Genomic DNA, 17,762 nt, shown 5'->3' on the forward strand with positions numbered 1-17,762 from the left:
AATTGTTCCTTTGTACAATGCACATTCCAATATAGTGAAAAGAAAGGGCTAGCAGACAGCACAAGAACTCTCGGGCGAACAAGGTTATATACTGTATAACCTGAAACAGTTGTGGGCTCTGGCTTGTTAACTGCTTATTTGTCTGTTACCCATGTAGATTGAAGCGAATGCTATAGGTAAAATATAGTGTGTACACACACTCCCATGTACCTTGCCCTGATCTCTACATATGCACAAACCTTTTCTGGACTTGGGTATGTCTTGTGAATTGTATATTCATTTATGTTGAAATACATGAATTTTTGCATTAGAAGCTCCGGGTGCACATACAACAATTTATACTGTGTGTATAGATGAAACCTCTATGCCAGTCACCCCCACTTATCCATTGTGAAGCACTTATTAGAAAGTAATGAAGCCATCGGATCAGCACTGTGGCCCGACAACTGGAATTTTCAGAAGATGGTGTCAGCAATATCAGCTTGCATATATCTCTGTTAATTTTAAATGAGTATTCATTTAACTCTATATGTATTATATAGCTGCAGAATCTACTGTACAAGAAGAATAGCACACTCGAATGAAAGGTTCATTAGAATTTTATTTTAAAAATAGAATCTTACATTGTAAATGTTAATGTAAAAAAAACTACAATTTCATGAAACTTAAATATGGTGTACATTCTGAGAAAAGATACATTTTTGACATGCATCTCAAATCCTACAAGATTTCAAAGGGTGAGCTTAGCAAGTCTACAAGGGTTACAACATAAACCTTGGGGTACCCTCCAGCTGCCAACCCAAAGCAGCTAAAAGCCTGAACAGCCATCTTCAGACCAAGATCTATGCATAATCAGACTGAATCAGAAAATAGTTCTCTGAGAAAATCTTCAACAAAGTTAAAGAATCCAGCAGCAATTTTACAATAAAACTCTTTAATTCAAAACGGTCAAGGTGCAGGCTGTAGTTGTGGATAAAGTGTGCTGTTTTTTTTTTTTCCTTGTCGTGAATAGGACATAACACCAGCCCTTAAGACATGAGCTGATCAGTGCTTCAGACCACAGAACATTGCCCTGATACAGGTAAACGAGTACAGTACAATTGGGGGGAAACAAGCAAAGATGAGGAAATGTTGACAGCAAGATTTTTAACACTGCAAATTTAAAGGATGAGAATTGCGTTTTGTTTCTGCATATTACACATATACAAACCATAGCAGCATCTTTGGGTTAAGGTTTCCATTAAGACATTCACAACAGTTTCTGATAACACTTAAAACCATGTGATGGGTAAGAGTAAAATGCAAACATTCACATTTAATAAAGACTTATTACAACCTGACATTGCAAATATGAATAAAGTACAATGGTACCAATAAGAGGAGTAAAACACAAAATAATAAACTTCACACTGAGTTCAGTAATGTGGTTCTGCTGCCACAGAAGTGTTTTAGGAAACTGCTTGTGTCAAACATATGGCCCTTTCATTGTGCATGTTGCCTTGCTATTTGCTTTCTAAAAACGTTAGATTAGCTACATGGTGCTCCAAAGACTTCACTCCAAAAGCTTCTACTGATTTCCCTTCTAGACCATCTTCATTAGCAACATTCTGAAGCCGGTTTTCTCTCCATGCCGGAGTAGTTCGATAACATCCACTGCCTGCTTTACACTGTAAAAATAAATGTGGTTAATTGGAAGAATTTGTATGGAAGGATTGTTTTCTAGCCACACTTTATAAGTGAACCATAATGCTATGTAAAAACTACTTTCAACTGGTCAGACCTTGCCAACTCATTCATCTAGTACCATTACCATATCATAGTTTCAGGAATATACATAGCTTTATTCATCTGCCCACCGCAGTGCTTATGTACAATGCTGACCCACCGCATTGACATCAGAGAGGCTGCAGCTGGCAGAGCAGCAGATAGAAGTGGCTTTGTGGGACTGAGGAAGTACAGAATAAGGCATTACTGCATATCCCTATCCCTCTAGACAAAACAAGTATTTGACCCATGGAGTGGGGGGTGTGAGTGGTTGGCCTTGTGACCCTTATTGAAGAGTGAAAGAAGCAGTAGAGCAGGGGTAGTCAAACTCCACACTCCAGCTTTAGTGAAAAACACCATAGCCCATCATGCCTCCGTCTCTGGGAGACTTACCTGTGGCTATTAAAGTCTTACAATGCCTCATTTGTAATTTCACCCCAGCTAGACTGCCAATCAAGCCTCCCCCTGGAGTAGACTTATAATCTGTCACTCTTCTCTCTCCTCCTGTGGGCATGCTCCTTGTTGACATGTACACTGCAGCACAACCAATTGGCTGCTTTCATGAAAGGGGATTTCAAAAGGTCGATCCCAAGTCAAATTGGAGTACCTACACCCACTGCATTTAAAGCTGTATTTTTAATCTGCCTTAAGTTCAGCTTTAAAGCGAGCCATTCACATTGCCCATTTAGGGAAAAGCTGTCATGTATTTTTTAAAGGCTCCCCACCAGTTATGCTCATGTTAGCAGTGATGCAACCCTGCTCCTGCCATCACTGGTTTCCATTCTGTTGCTTGCAGTGCTCAGACCTAGTTACTAGCTGCTAAGACTTGTACGCTGTCAAAGGCAGGCATTTTAACCCCTCCCCCAAAAAATAAAGGTGGCCCACAATGCCACATTGGTGGCAAGTGGCCTCTACACCCCACCTTAAATCGCAAGCCTTTCCTCTTGCTGCAGCCTCTCTTCTTCTTTCACCAGACTACAATCCTCAATCCTCCCCAGCTGTAAGAGGAAGGGGAGAGCTCTTAAATGTAAATAGTAGTACTTCTTTACAATTGTGTTGGTTGTGACTGGCCATCACAGCGATCACAAGGCTCACATCCACTCCTACTGGTTCTGTGCCTTTAGCCTATGATCTCTTTAGTCTAATGACACATGTTTGCCAATGGTAAACACTAGGATGTTTTTTTAACATCCACTCAGAATAACCATTTTACGGCAATGGCCAGTCAGGAGGCCTTTGGCTTAAAAAAGTGTTTACATCACTGGTTTATGTTATCCCTCATTGGTACATAGTACATTCCCAACATTACAGGCTGGCAGTTGTATTTGCACCCTGCATTTTAAAAGTTTAGGGCAATTAGTAATGGGAAACACACTACTCAGATGTGTATATTCATTGGGAGTAATAGCTTGTAGCACTGAACGGCACCTCACCTTACGTAGCAGTTTGCAGCAGATTGGAAGAACTTGGGATAATATCATCATGATTGCCTTTGATTTCAGAATACACTTATCAACCTGTAAATATATAATAACATTACAGTCCACAATGTTGCTTTACAAATCAGTATGACATCTGCAAACTACACTTTACACTACAACAATGCAAATACCTACTAATGCTGCCGGCACGTCTGGGCAGCTCTATTTTTATGAAATGAAGACACTACACTTTCAACTTACTATGATGTAGAATTTGAATAGAAACTCCTCCACAAATCCATGTCTTCCCAAATAACATATAAATAATGTGTGCTAGCCCACGCTGTCACAGGAGGCTGAGTTCTCCTCCCTGCCCCGCCCAGCCTTTTGTGACAGCTGTCAGGAAGGAGAGCGAGTGCAAACACTGTACATATTTGAGGACATAGCATGTTGACTATATCCTCAATTATGAATGAATGGGAAGTGATCTACATCACCTCCTGTTCATTCATAGTTGTGGTTATAGTTAACATACTCTGTCCTTATGTTATCAATGAACAGGAACACTCAGTATAGAGGATTCCTGTTCGTTGATAACAAGGGCTGCAGAAAAAGAGATTGAGGACTTTGTGCCCCTTAATCTCTTTTTATATTTTGAAAAGATAAATATCTTTTAGACCCCTAGATATTTCCCCAAAGCCCGTAAAAGTAAAAAAAAAAAATATTCAATAAAAAATGAATAAAAATTAAAAGTTTATAAAAAAATAAAATATTTGTAAAAAATTGAAAAAATGTAAATAATTTTTTTTTCGGTTTTGGCCTGAAACTTTTTTTTATTTTGGTTTTGAAATTTCCATTTCGGTGCACCTCTAATATATATACATATACGCACATATACACACACACACGATCACTAAGATAGCGAGCAGTGCAATCATCTGCCTATTTGAAAGGTTGAGTACCTTGGTAAAGGTGGCAGTTTTACCCTGCACTGGAGTCCTTGAAGTGACCTGAACCTGCTGGCTTAGTGGAACAAGCTTCTCAATTTCCAGGAGGAGTAAAGGTTTGTCATCATCTTCAAGCTTGGACAAAAAATAACAAAATGTTAAAGTTATCAAAGCAGCTCAGGAAAGTGAACACAAATTAACACCTACTAAGGGATGCATACATATCAATACATTCAAGGATTACACTATATTGTAGTGCGATAGAAAACTGCTTCTGGCCATTCACACCACATCCAGATAATCTCCAGACCTGATTGTTTCCGGATCTTAAAGCAATTAACCGTACATTAATTAATCATTGTACAATCATGTAAGATTGATTGCAACTAGGTGCTATGAGTTAAGTGCTTGTACATCTAAAAGAACAGAAAATACAACTGAACCAATACGCAAATTAAAAAGATGCCCTATTAAGATTTCAGATAGATGAAAGTAGTCACTCGCACTCCATGATATTAAAGTCAATGCTGTTTATTGACTGAGATAACACACATCTCCTTAGCGACGTTTCGAGACCATGCGGCCCCGTCCTCAGGCTCTGCGGGATCATCTAATCCAGGCTGACTCCAAAGAGAAATATGCCACACAAACATGGAAGATATCCAGCAAATCAGTTTTTTTTCAAATGCTACAATTGCAACATATGCAATGCAACCATTGAGGGTGGAAAATGTATACACCCCCAAAACGGTAATAATTACAGGATTGATGGATATCTTAATTGAAACACAGAGTTTGTGGTATATATTCTCAAATGCCCGTGTTCACTTATTTATATAAGTCCCTTCAAAAAAAAGATTCCAAAAACACCGCAGTGACATCAGGATCGCCTTTAAAAAAGTAGAGTCTGGCGAGGATTTTGACAGGAACAAGCCGGTTGCTGTTCATTTTGTGGAGAACAGGCACCAGACACATGAACTGTGGGGAATGGACATTGAACATATACAGATCGACCAGAGAGGGGGCAATAGGGAATTACAACTTTTACGCAGGGAAGCATTCTGGATTCACACCCTCGATACAATTATACCTCGAGGGTTAAATTCCGGTTCTTCATACACCTGCTTTTTTTCTGATAGATAGATGTCTTTTAGACATCCATGAATCACATAATTTATTGGTGTCCTTCAACTTCATGAGTTGACATTTATTTCTAAATCTTTCCTTATATTTTAAAGGCTACTTGCTCCTGCTGATTTTAATTTGGTCCATGGATTTATGATAGCTTGGACCATGCACATTTTTGGAGGTGGTCAGTTGAACCTCCTCTTTATACACCTGTCACCCATGGTGGGATTTTTTTTAAACAACACAGTTGTCAAGGAATTGACAAAGTGTAGAGGAGGGACTCACCATGGTTGGAACTGCACTCATTCAGAAATGCTATCAATCTTAGGATTGCATGTTAAAGAGCTCTCCTTATAGATAAGAGGGTGATCTATCACATACTTTGACCTGCTATATAATCAAAGTTCTTTCATAAACATGGGAACAGTATCCCTTCAACTACACCACTTTGAGTACAACTATACTGCAAGACACTGTGTATAAATATATCCCCCCCTGTCTTATTCATTATTCATTACGCTTTTCTATCTTTAGCTAAGTGGAACACTGAGTATATAAGATGCCATGAACTTTCTGGTTGCTCGATACAATGTACCAGGACGGTTGTTACATTTTTCCAACAGGCATCAGATTGAAGTTGTATGTCATATATTTCGCTGCATTGTTTAATAAAAAAATTTTCAACTTTTAATTTTCCGCAAGTGACAAGCGTTGCCCGGTTACCTAACAACCGATCGGTCACCTGATCCGGGTTCCTGACACTCATTGACTGACGGACGGCACAATGATCTTTGGTAATATATACGCGCAGACAACACACTGCGCTACACCGTGAGAGCTGGTCCCCTAGACATGAGCAGCCAGCAGGATGCAACTCGGATCCATGGATGACACGGATCGGAAAAAAGCAGGTAGATCTCAGGCCATGCAAGATCACCACTACGGACGAGGTATTTTACCAGTATGCATCTGTATCATGTGTTCAGCATATAGCTAATTGCACCTGGGCAGCATGGTGTGAATCACGTCGTTAGGACGTCAGAGGAGGAGGTATTAACAGCATTGTGAATGGTGGTTTGATTTTGTTTCACCTGTATTTATTGTTTGATTTTGTGGCTTGACTCATTCTCTGTGTGCCTGAGGACGGGGCCGCATGGTCTCGAAACGTCGCTAAGGAGATGTGTGTTATCTCAGTCAATAAACAGCATTGACTTTAATATGATGGAGCAAATTCCCCACTATTGTCTACTGCCTCTATTCACTTCTACTCTGATCTGTTCTGTGCCCCAACAGGCAAACTTATGCTTTTTTTTCCATTACCATCACCATTCAGAATGATCTATTCAAAGAAAATTTGCTAATTAGAAAATAATTGCTTAAGAGTTACCTGGTTTGAAAACGTATGAAGAATGGATGAAAGCTTTATACCGGCTGCGGCAAACACCTAAGAAAAAGATAAAATAATTGGTAATGTGTTGAAATATGCAGGATCAAAAAAAAAAGTATAATTATACACAGTACCGTGCAAACGTCTTAGGTACTTATGAAAAAAATGCTGTAAACTTAGGATGTTTTCAAAAATAATTAAATTAAAAATTAACAAACTAAACTAATTAAGGGGAAGGAGGACCAAAGCTATGAGACAAGGTTACTAATTTTAAACATGTTCACGCTGGAAGTGAGGAGATTAAGAGGGGACATGATTTTGATGTACAAGATGTTCAAAGGTGATAGTTGCTATCAGCAATAAACTTTTTACAGCAAACTCCATAACAAAGACTAGAGGCCACAACCTAAAATTGGTGGCGAAAAGATTTAACCACAAGGGGGGCTTATTCTCAGTTAAAGCGGTTAAAGTCCGGAACTCGCTGCCACAAGCAGTGGTATCAGCAGAGAGTATTGAATCATTCAAAAAGCATTTAGACAACTTCCTCAGAGAACATACAGGGGTACAGGTACACTTAAAAACAAGATCACACAGGGACTCGTACACACATTCACATGCAGAATCACATACACGCAATGGGTTGAACTTGATGGACCTGTGTCTTTATTCAACCTCAAATACTATGTAATTATGTAATAAATAAACAAATCAAATTTGTGTTTGGCATGTCCACTCTTTGCCTTCAAAGCAGCATCAATTCTCCCAGGTACACTTGTGCACACAGTTAGCCCTCGTTCACACCTGAACGTTTTGTAGCGCGTTCTACGCTCGACGAACGCTCTACAAAACGCTCAAACATCTAAATACCATTGTATTCAATGGGTCTGGTTCACACCTTGGCGTATTTCAGCCCGTCCCTAACGCGCTACAAAACGGCCCACGCCTGAAAAGGTACATGTACTACTTTGGGCCGTTTTTGTTGCGCGTTTCCATTGGGATACAGCCAAGTAGCCCTCGGAAATCGCGGTAAAAAAAACGCGTGACAGACGTGCATATGCAATACGCCTAGGTGTGAACCAGGGCTAAAGGATTTTGCAGGCATATGGTCCAGGGTATGATTAAACAATTATACCAAACAGAGCCAATGATTAATAAGATTACATGTAGAATAAAATACAACCATTAAATCACACATAGCTGTGCAAGAGGATTGAAACTGGGTGCGGAAAATTCATAGTCTACTAACAAAGGTGAGGAATCTGAAGACTGTTTAATGTAAAAAAAAAAAAAAAAAGAAAAAAGTCTTAGATACAACTGCAAGACTGAACACAGCAACAAGATGCAGGGCAGTCTTACTGCATCAACAACGCTTCCTGCAGGCTGCAACAAGACACAGGGTGGTCTTACTGCAGCAATAAAATCTTTCATTCATCATTCAGTCAAAGCTGTTCTGCAGAAGCCGCCCAAAAAAACAGGCAATGTTACATAGTTACATAGTATTTGAGGTTGAATAAAGACATTAGTCCATCAAGTCCAACCTATTAGGATCTCATTCTAGGAGTACCCGTACCCCTGTATATTACGGTCCCTTAAGAAATCGTCCAAAAGTTTCTTGAACAATTCCACATTATTTGCTGAAATCACCGCCTGTGGCAAGTATTCAAAAAATCAAGCACTCAATATATCCCAAACAGTTCAAATCCAAATTTTTTACGCCACTTAGCTCCCAGGCAATTTGTTCGCCAAGCCCTGTGTGAGCAAAAGACCGAAAATGTTGAGGACCGAAAATGCAGTGGTCAGCCAAGAAAACATACAGGGTTATTCACAAAAGGGTGAAGAGATTGGAGAAGGCAGGAGAAGTGAACAATCTAGGACAACATAGCTGAACTGGAGAATATTTCAAAATCAGCTATGTTGTCCTAGATTGTTCACTTCTCCTACCTTCTCCAAACTCTTCACCCTTTTGTGAATAACCCCGTTAGTGCAGCAGATGAAAGACACACCATGCTGACTTCTCTTCATATTCTGAAAATGTCTAGTGGTACCATTAGCTCAAATTTGTCTGAAATCAGTGGGACCCTGGCACAACTACCTACAGCCATACCTCCGATGTAAAAAACAGGCAAAGCAGCTCGCATTTGCACAAAAACCACAAGCACTGGTGCACAGAAAAAATGCAGCAGGTACTCTGTAATGATGGGTCCAATAATGAAATATTTGGCTGTAACAAGGCAGTTTGTTCGCAGAAGGCCTGGAGAGCAGTACAAGGATGAGTGTCTGCACGCAACAGTGAAGCAGAGTGGAGGTTCCTTGCAGTTTTGGAGCTACCTTTCCTGCACATCAAGTTGGAGATCTGATCAAAATTAATGGTCTACTTAATGCTGAAAAGTGCAGGCAGATACTTATCAATGTAACACCATCAGGGAGGCATCTAATCAGTTGCAATGCCTGCGGTCTGGTCAGAAAAAATGCTGCACCAACCACAGTGCGGCCGGAACGCACTGTGGTTGGTGTGAACTAGCCCTAAATCCACAACATTAATAATGATAAGTTCAACTGATAGTCACCACTCTCTGCAGGAAGATGATCGAGAAGTGAGCGAGCGACGGTATGTGTTCGCTCACTTCCCGATCTATTGAGCCGACATGTGACAGTTTCATTGTCGCACGTCAGCTCGAACTATGAGGATGAGTGATTTTCATTCGCCTCATAGTTCTCCTTTAAACGTTTGTACAGTATATCTTCATACACACACACAGGCACCCAGTTTTGTACTGAAAGTTTAGTCACTTTTGTCTCATCCTTTAATTTCAAATAACCCTAGTCACTATTTAAATAAGGTTTCCAGGTCTCTTTTTCTAGTTTCACTGAATTGCTATTTTGTGGCGAGGTCCAATACTCTGATATGCACAGACTACCTTCTCTAAAAAATAAAAAATAAATGATTATAAACGTTTTCAGCACACAGGCATTCTAAAATCGCCTTTATCTACCACTTTGTATACACATGGCAAATTACTCTATTGATTAAAACAACAATTATTTTTTGTTTATTTACATATATTTTCTTTTAAATTTTTACTCTGTAAACACCAAACATTACTCCTGGCTGATTGCAGTTATGATGCAAGTTGGTTTCAATATTAAAAAGGAGAACTGTGGGGTTAAGGCTTTTCCCCATAGTTCACCTTAGGGTAACGGGAGGACACAAACTAGCGTCCTCCCGTCACCCTAAGCTAAGTATACCGCAAGCTACAGCTCGCAGTATACTGAGACGCGGCAGCTGAAGCGGATCCTGACAATTATGTCTGGATCCGCCCAGCCCAGTCAGCGCTGGCGGATCGGAGCGGGGGATCCAGCCCCTCCCCTGTCACGGCAGAGAGCCGTGACAGGATCGAGAGGTGAGCGAACGCCGGTATGTGTTCGCTCACATCTCAATCTAATGAGCCGACCTGTGACAGTCTCATTGTCACAGGTCGGCTAGAACTATGAGGTGAGTGAAAAGCACTCACCTCATAGTTCTCCTTTAATCGGATTCAGCCTGAGATGAGAAATGAGAAACACTGCTTTTATTCCTTTTTATAGTCAAAGGAATGTGAAACAAGGAGCAAAACCCTGCTAAGCAGCAGTGTACAGCAGAGTATATATTAACCCTAATACATATCCTCCTCAGGTAGCAGTCTGTCACAGGGCAGTCTCTTTCTCACAAAACAATCTGTAACAGCGCAATCTTACATATTTAAAATAGCACAGTGATTCTATACGAATGGAGTCACCCTAATGGTACTATCAAGGCAATCTGTCTTTAATAGGCCTGCCCATCAGAGTGAAAGTTCTTTAAAATGCAACTGTGTAGTAGGTTGGCAATCCGCACCCAACTCCACTTTAAAAATATAAAAATTAAAAATATATAATTATAAAAAAAATAAAATGAATATAGCATATGTAATTGTTGCACAAGCCATTTTGTAATCTAATGTTATTAAAAATTACCTTTCGATATAAATGTTGTAATGTAAAACAGCTGTAATGTTCTAAAACTCTCAAAAAATGTAATGCAATATGACAACACAGTTGGTGAATGTCTCTTCCCGCTTCTGGGATTGGCTGAGTGATTTTCCCAGAAGTCTGCACAAGGCACTTGTTACGTCTCTCTCTTATATATTCTACCACTTATAAAGTTCTGGGGCTTTGGGGAGGGGGCTTCAGTCCCGGAAATGCGTTAGCCTTAGGGCTGAGTGTTCTGCGTGATCAACTTCTTTGTAACTGGAGATCTACACACATTTCAGCCCATTGTGACAAATGTGGATTATGGTTACATCAGTTGCTCTTTAACCTTTGATGTGTATACATTTTCCAGGCTTTTTCTTCGCAAGTTTTGTAAATATGATTTTGTTTCTAGTCCTTTACTAAAAAAAAGTGTCACCATACAAGGGAAGGCACTCTTTGTTTTGCTATCATACCAAAGATAAAGTGTTTCTATGTACTGCACTTTAAAAATACATATTTATGCAAAAGGATCTTATGCACTTTTTAATGATTGCACATGGCACTTTGGATGTAATAGGTAAACCTATAGGAATTTACGATAAAGGTATTGATTGTTGCTACACTTGATACAATTGTTTGGGAATGCTGATGTGCATGTTATAATTTATTGCACATGACAGTTTCTATGTGGTGGAATATATGAGAGAGGAGAAGTCAGAAGCACCACACATTTCTGGATAATTCATTGTTTAGGAGTATATATTACTTATAGTGTTGGCAGCTTTAGAATCAGGGGGTTCGGTGCAGAAGCACTTGCATTACAGGGTATGTTGTTGTTATCCCATGTTTCTATGTGGAGTAGAAACTGAGATACAGACTGACAGTTCAATCCTCTTCAGTTCTAGTGCCTGTGTGGATTCTTGTGAGTGTGCCCTCTCCCTCTGTAAACTTGTGACCTCCCTTGTGTCTGGAAATTGTGGGGACAGTGAGGCCATCTCCTTTGCATTGTGTGGTGGGGATTGAAGAGGGGTGAGCTGTCAGTCTGTATCTAATTGTTTACTGCGCACAGACGCATGGGATTAAAAGCAACATGTACTGTGAGAGTTAGGCGACTGATCAGTGAAAAGTAATACTGAGATTTCTTCTTTGAGACTAGTGAGCATCCAACACGCCTCCTCTTTCTACTCGGTCAGAATGCATAAACATAATGTCAAGGACAAATACACACATGTTTATCTTCATATTCTGTGCTTTCCAACATTCAGCTGAAAATTAAAAAAATTATTTGTAAGACAGATCCAAAAGCATAGTTACAAGGAACTCTCAGACTATTCAGCATGATCACCAACCTTGCAGCTTTGATAGCAAGATTTTATATATAAAAAAAGAAAAAAAAACAGTTGTACTGGCATACCTCTGCTTGATGAAATAAGTCTTGGGTAGTCTTCAACAAACCTTCACCCCTGCAGAGGGAGGAATAAAATATAAAATGTCATCAGTCAGCCTAGGGCTGGCTTCATACAAGAAATGTCTGCATTAAATAAACCCATCATGAAATAAGTATGGATTTCTATTACTGACCCTGTTCTTAAAGATGCCTGTTGCTTGACTGAAGGGGTCCACTGGCCTTAATATTTTTTTATTCCCTGATCAAGATTAAGTATGCATATCTTGAAAGTTATGAGTCCTCATCTGTATGTTTGTTTAAAAGTAACGGACTTATAAGGACAGAGTTCAGAAATGCCATCCTCTAGGTTTCGCACATCACAGGTTTTCTTTAATACACTGCATAGATGCACTGTACTAAAGTGTATGCACATTCTTTTTTTTTTTGACAGAGTAGAAGGTGGTTTTGCCCCTTGCTAGGTTTTTTTATATTGATATCTGTATTCTGTCATGTATATTTCTCTTCACTGCTTGTCCAGACAGAGCAGGAATTAAGAAGAGGGAAGCTCTCCAAAGCTGCTGTCCTGTTCTGTCGACAACGAAGAACAGGTGTTCTCATTGGGATATTTCTCCTTACCTTCTGTAATGAAAGTTTGGATTTTCTATCAGCTACCATATTAGAAACACTGGTCACCTGGACAAATAGCAAGGTACATTTCCTTAATGGGGATACAAACAGAATTGAAAAAACCTGACAGGTGTCTTAACCCTTCCACATTGTGTCCAAAGCAAAGAATAGTTTTTGGCCACAGAAAAAGTAAGGAGTTTGCTTGTGATTTGAATGGCAAAAAGCAGCCTGAAGTGGATCTGAAATGAAAATGTTAAGATATGCTATGTTCTTTGAAAAAGCAGTGGTGCAGTTCCTGTTATGTAAGGGAGCCTAGGCACACCTATGCCCACAGCCTCATATCCGCCGTGCCCTCAGCTAGATATCTGCAGTGTGAGATAAAAGGTATTGTTGTCTTTGAAGGCTAGTCTCAAGAGATTTGGTAACTGAAATCTTCTTCTGCTCTCCATTGTTCTTGCTGGAGGCTCTGATATGAGGAAGCAAAAAGCCCTGGTTCTAGCAAGATGGCCACCTCCACACAGAGAGACAGTGCAGAATGAGGCATTGTAAGTCAGTAATGGGAAAAATATCAGGGAGACCATAGGAGATACTGGTGGCTAGTCTTTTTTTCCCTTTGCCTGCCTTTCTGGGCACAGCTTCCAGAGATCAATTACTCTTTAATGTAAGCATTCAAAATGCAGCATATGGGACTTTTTTTTATAATACATTGAAACATATTGGTGGGAACCGTCTCTACTGAAACCAACTTTTCCATGCATGGCAATATATATGCCATACAATTCTTTTAATTCATCATTCAGGGTTAAAATGCTACTATGATTTATTCCTGTCAAGTTTATTTTTGATGTGATCTTCTTAACAGCTTTTACTTTTCACTATTTTCTGTGCGGTGTGATTATTGAGCTTTTCAGCCGAGGATAGTTTTCATACATTTTAGTAGTGTTATTCTTTTAGAGTAACACTGCCCAAAAAATTAACGTATAAATAAAATTGTTCCCTGCAAAGAATACATTTATTACTTACATCTCCTGCTGCTCGCTCTCCAGATTTCTGTTGTAGTGAACTTCCGGGAACGTGTTGGATTTCTGGTCCTTGGCTGCACTGAGTGGTTTGGTCTGCCAGCACTTATGTCACGACAATGTCTTGTAGCATAGAGCACAGCGGGGCAGCAAGAAATCAAAACTCCCAAAACGGTTGGCTTTTTCAGCCAGTGTGAGAGGAAAGTATAAAAAGTCTTCTTTGCAGGGGACTGTTTAGTTTACACATGTATCAATAGAGTCACTTTAATAGACCCTGTTGCCAGATGATTAATGTCAACAACAATCTTCCTTAAAGATTATACAGTATGTGCATTTACAGTATTTTAGGCATTGTTACCTGTAAAAAAACTCCCTCATATAGACAGTCAAAAGTCATAAGACTGCTGCTGCACGCTGCAATTCTGGATGTGATGTCAGCAGCCTCACTCAAATGACACTCTATAGTATTCCCATTTACTCTTCCCCCGGCAGCTACATAAAAGGTTATGTCGGGAGGTGACAGGAAGGACATGGGAGTTGGGCCAGCACAGATAGTAAGTAGAAACTCTTAGAATAGGAGATCCTTCTGAAGTTACAAGGGGAGGCGACTATGCTAGGTAATTGACTCTTGCAGGTAGTCAAATTTGCTAGTGAGTTCCGAGATACATTACAAACGAATAAAAAACAAAAATATTTACCTACAATGTGTTATGTTAGTGACAGAATCACTTTTGGCTACAGACATTTTTATGGTGGAAGATTTTGACACACTGGAAATGATCATCTAAAGCTCATTTACTCAGTCTATGTTATGCCCCCCTCGTTTCCCACAGTATAAACAGGCTGGTTTGTACAACAAGCTTTTGTTAGAAAACCTTATTCACCAGTGAGGTTGTGCAAGTCTGTAGGCAGCCTTATGCCAGTTTCATGCCATACAATAGTCATACACACAACAATGCAACTGATCATTTAACTAGCATTTTGAAATGAATCATATCTTTCAGAAAATTGATCAATTAACTACTGCTTTCTTAAAAACAAAATCCTTCCTCGGGGAAAGTCCAGCTGGATTTGGCCAAATGTTGGTATAGTTCTCAGTATGTTAAAATAACAGTTTCTTATGGGTAACCTCAACATTTGGCTTAGCTCTCAGCAGGAGTACTGCCCACTGTCAATAACCATACCAGTACAACCAAGTAACAAATGATAAAAATAAATGGTAAAATTAAAATGCATACCTTGTGAACAGGTACATTGTGTAAGCCATACTGGACATGGTCTGTCCATGTCTCAGCAGTTCATTGTCTTGATCTTCCCATTTTTCCGATTCTGCATCCACATCTGAGGTCAGCAAACGCAGCTCCAATCCTAATTTTGCAATTTTGCCCTGCTCCTGGAAGTAATACATTTGTATTCTTAGATTAGTGTATAGTTAATAAGACCAGAAAACATTTACCAGACTTTGGTTTAAGAATTTAAAATATGTATTTTATGACTTCTTGCAAACCTCAGCCATCATTACTAGGCATCCTGCAACATAAAAACTAAACTTAATATTACTACTCTAGTGAACAGTGTTTAGTGTGAACCTTTGCTATGTCTGTGTACTAATGGTCTGACCAGGTACAAACTTACCTTGCCTTCTCTTCCGCATCACAACATGCGGCCATGGACACCGGCAGTGAAAAAAATATATTTAGATTCTAAGTTAGTTTTGTAAAGATCCCTATAAAGCCCTTTTATATAAGAGACCCGAAATATGCATCACAAACAAAATTATGTTGGTAACCCATATACAGAAGCTAGAGCATGGAAGACCCACACAGTACCCTTTCTGGAAGTCGAGCACTGGGTTTTTCAAGTCAGAGAAATCTACTACATTACAAACTGATATGGGGGAAATTTGGGAAATTGTAGGAGCCACTGACAAGGTACCTTCCCTATGTTGAGGTCATGGCCTGGTATGGTTCAGGAGGATGGGGCCACAAGCTCACTGCTCGTCCCTTTCCTGGCCAGCCAGCCTGCATGCCTAGCTAAGGGTCTGAACTTACAGAAATCTGGAAGTCCCATCCTAAAACACGCAAGTTTGCCGCATTCCCTAAGCATACTATTTAAAGGATTTTTTTTTTTTATATTTAGTATTTCAATTTAAGCCTGCTTGTAGAAGGGAGGAGAGGGGAGCAGGGGAGTGCTATGCCTTGCTGTGCCTGTGTGTTTGTCGAGACGCACAATTTACTGGCACACACAAGGGTGGCTCCATAGGACCCATAGGACCCTCCATGCCCCCCACTAAACTGCATTTTTCGTTTTTGCATTCATACATGTCCCCCAGGGCATTACCCAGCTCCCCATGCCCATTGATTTGAAAATCACCCGAACTGATTATTAAGAATCACCTCCAATTATTGGGTTCACATTAACATTTGCAATTGGCAAATTTAACAAAGTCCAGCAAACTGAACCCAGGTACATTCATCCATCACTCGTACCTATAAATGTCTGTTTATTTTACTGATCAATGCTTTTGTCTAATGATGTATAAGTTTTTTCCTGGCATAGTCCTATTTGGTTCACAAATATTCAGAACACTGAAAACTAATAACACATAAAGAACTATGTTTGGAGATACCTGAAAGATCACTCGTACATTGAATCCATAAGGAAATACTATTTATTAGATAAAAGCACTCTTGTGTCAGTGCTGGCTAACTTACCTCCACATCAAGCTTCACTGGCTTTAAGGTTTTCAGGTTTGCACTATGTTTCTAGAAAAAAAAAATATTCAAAATGACACATTATACAACACCATCAATATCGCCTTAAGCGCAAACACATCTTGTATGACTTACTAATATTCAAAAGCAAATTCACTGTATCCAGTGTCAAAGGGAAATAGTACAGCATTTCCTATTAGAACATATTTTGTGTTATTATTGCAGAGTTAACCTTAAACAGTGAACTGATGAACGTGCTCTTCCATGCTTTTATTATTGTTAAACATAGATTTTCAGATTGGACACACTATATTAGGGATAGTAGGTTAGTTACTACATTCAGACAGTCTCACTGTTTAACAGTAAAATAGGATATTCACTACATAGGGAGTGCTATGTTTTCCATGGGTTGCCAACACAAAGACTTGCATTTTAAGACACAGCAGTAAATGACCACTAATGCAATAAACAAAATGACTGCCTCAATGTATGTGTCTGTTAGTCAATCTGTCTATATCACAGAGTTTATACAATTACAAACCATATACAGAAACTAGATTTTTAAAACATTTATACACATTGATAGAAATATTTTCCTGGATATGAACAGTTCTGGAAATGTGTGTTTTTTTGTTTGGCAAGTATTAATACTGATCTTGTAACTCTCATGAATTGTTCACCCAGAGTAACCCCTATATGAAGCTTAAGGTGCAGAATGCTCAAGAGCTGCACAAGGTAAGTGTATTCCTGTAGATATTAGAGGATGAGTTAAAAGCCAAGAGTTAAGGGGTTAAAGCTACAGTTTTACAGTTAAGGGGGTTAGGTATTGTGGCTTACTTCCACCAGATGTATTGTCATGCATTTTGCAACATAAACCAGGCAGCATTTTGTCTTGCTGTACAATCAATTTCTTGGGAGTACATCACAGAACACATGGAATTAGTTCTTGAATGGATGGGTTATGTAGCTACTTCCAGTTGACTGGATACTGACTAATCAAAGCTGTTTGGACGGCCCTGTATAACCCTTCCCACCTTCACTACATCACAGGATAAAGGGAGTTGATTCTTGAAGGGACGGGACATCCAAAAGCAGTCCAACAGAAGAGTTCGTAACAATGCAAACAAGCCTGTAAAAAACAAAACAAACCACAACAGGGAACTATAACAGAAGGGGCCCAAAAGTCAGTGGCTAGCCTACATGACCTTCTTGCCAAAGCTAACAGCTGTAGATGACTAAATGTCCACATGGTGAAATTTGGGGAAATTATGAGCAGAGCACCAGGTGGCAGCCTTATATATTTGCAATACTGAATCCTGATGCTGGAAGACAGAAGAAGTACTCAAACACCTAGTATAGTGAGCCTTCACCAAAAAAA

General features: G+C 39.5%; 1 protein-coding gene across 2 annotated transcripts in view; it reads right to left on the minus strand.

Annotated features, from left to right (window-relative positions):
- Positions 1–583: 583 nt before the first annotated feature.
- Positions 584–17,762, minus strand: part of CTNNAL1 (catenin alpha like 1) — a 193,054-nt gene continuing 175,875 nt past the window's right edge. For both annotated transcript variants that reach the window (XM_018570566.1, XM_018570567.1), the window contains exons 13-19: positions 16,385–16,435; positions 14,909–15,063; positions 12,052–12,100; positions 6,648–6,704; positions 4,148–4,267; positions 3,198–3,281; positions 584–1,667 (exon numbers count right to left, since the gene is read on the minus strand). In XM_018570566.1, coding sequence (XP_018426068.1) covers positions 1,503–1,667; positions 3,198–3,281; positions 4,148–4,267; positions 6,648–6,704; positions 12,052–12,100; positions 14,909–15,063; positions 16,385–16,435 — 681 coding nt within the window. In that variant the 3' untranslated portion in view covers positions 584–1,502. The remainder of the gene's footprint in view (positions 1,668–3,197; positions 3,282–4,147; positions 4,268–6,647; positions 6,705–12,051; positions 12,101–14,908; positions 15,064–16,384; positions 16,436–17,762) is intronic.

The sequence above is a fragment of the Nanorana parkeri genome, unplaced genomic scaffold (assembly GCF_000935625.1).
Source record: "Nanorana parkeri isolate BGI_ZX_2015 unplaced genomic scaffold, ASM93562v1 scaffold1558, whole genome shotgun sequence".
NCBI lineage: Eukaryota > Metazoa > Chordata > Amphibia > Anura > Dicroglossidae > Nanorana > Nanorana parkeri.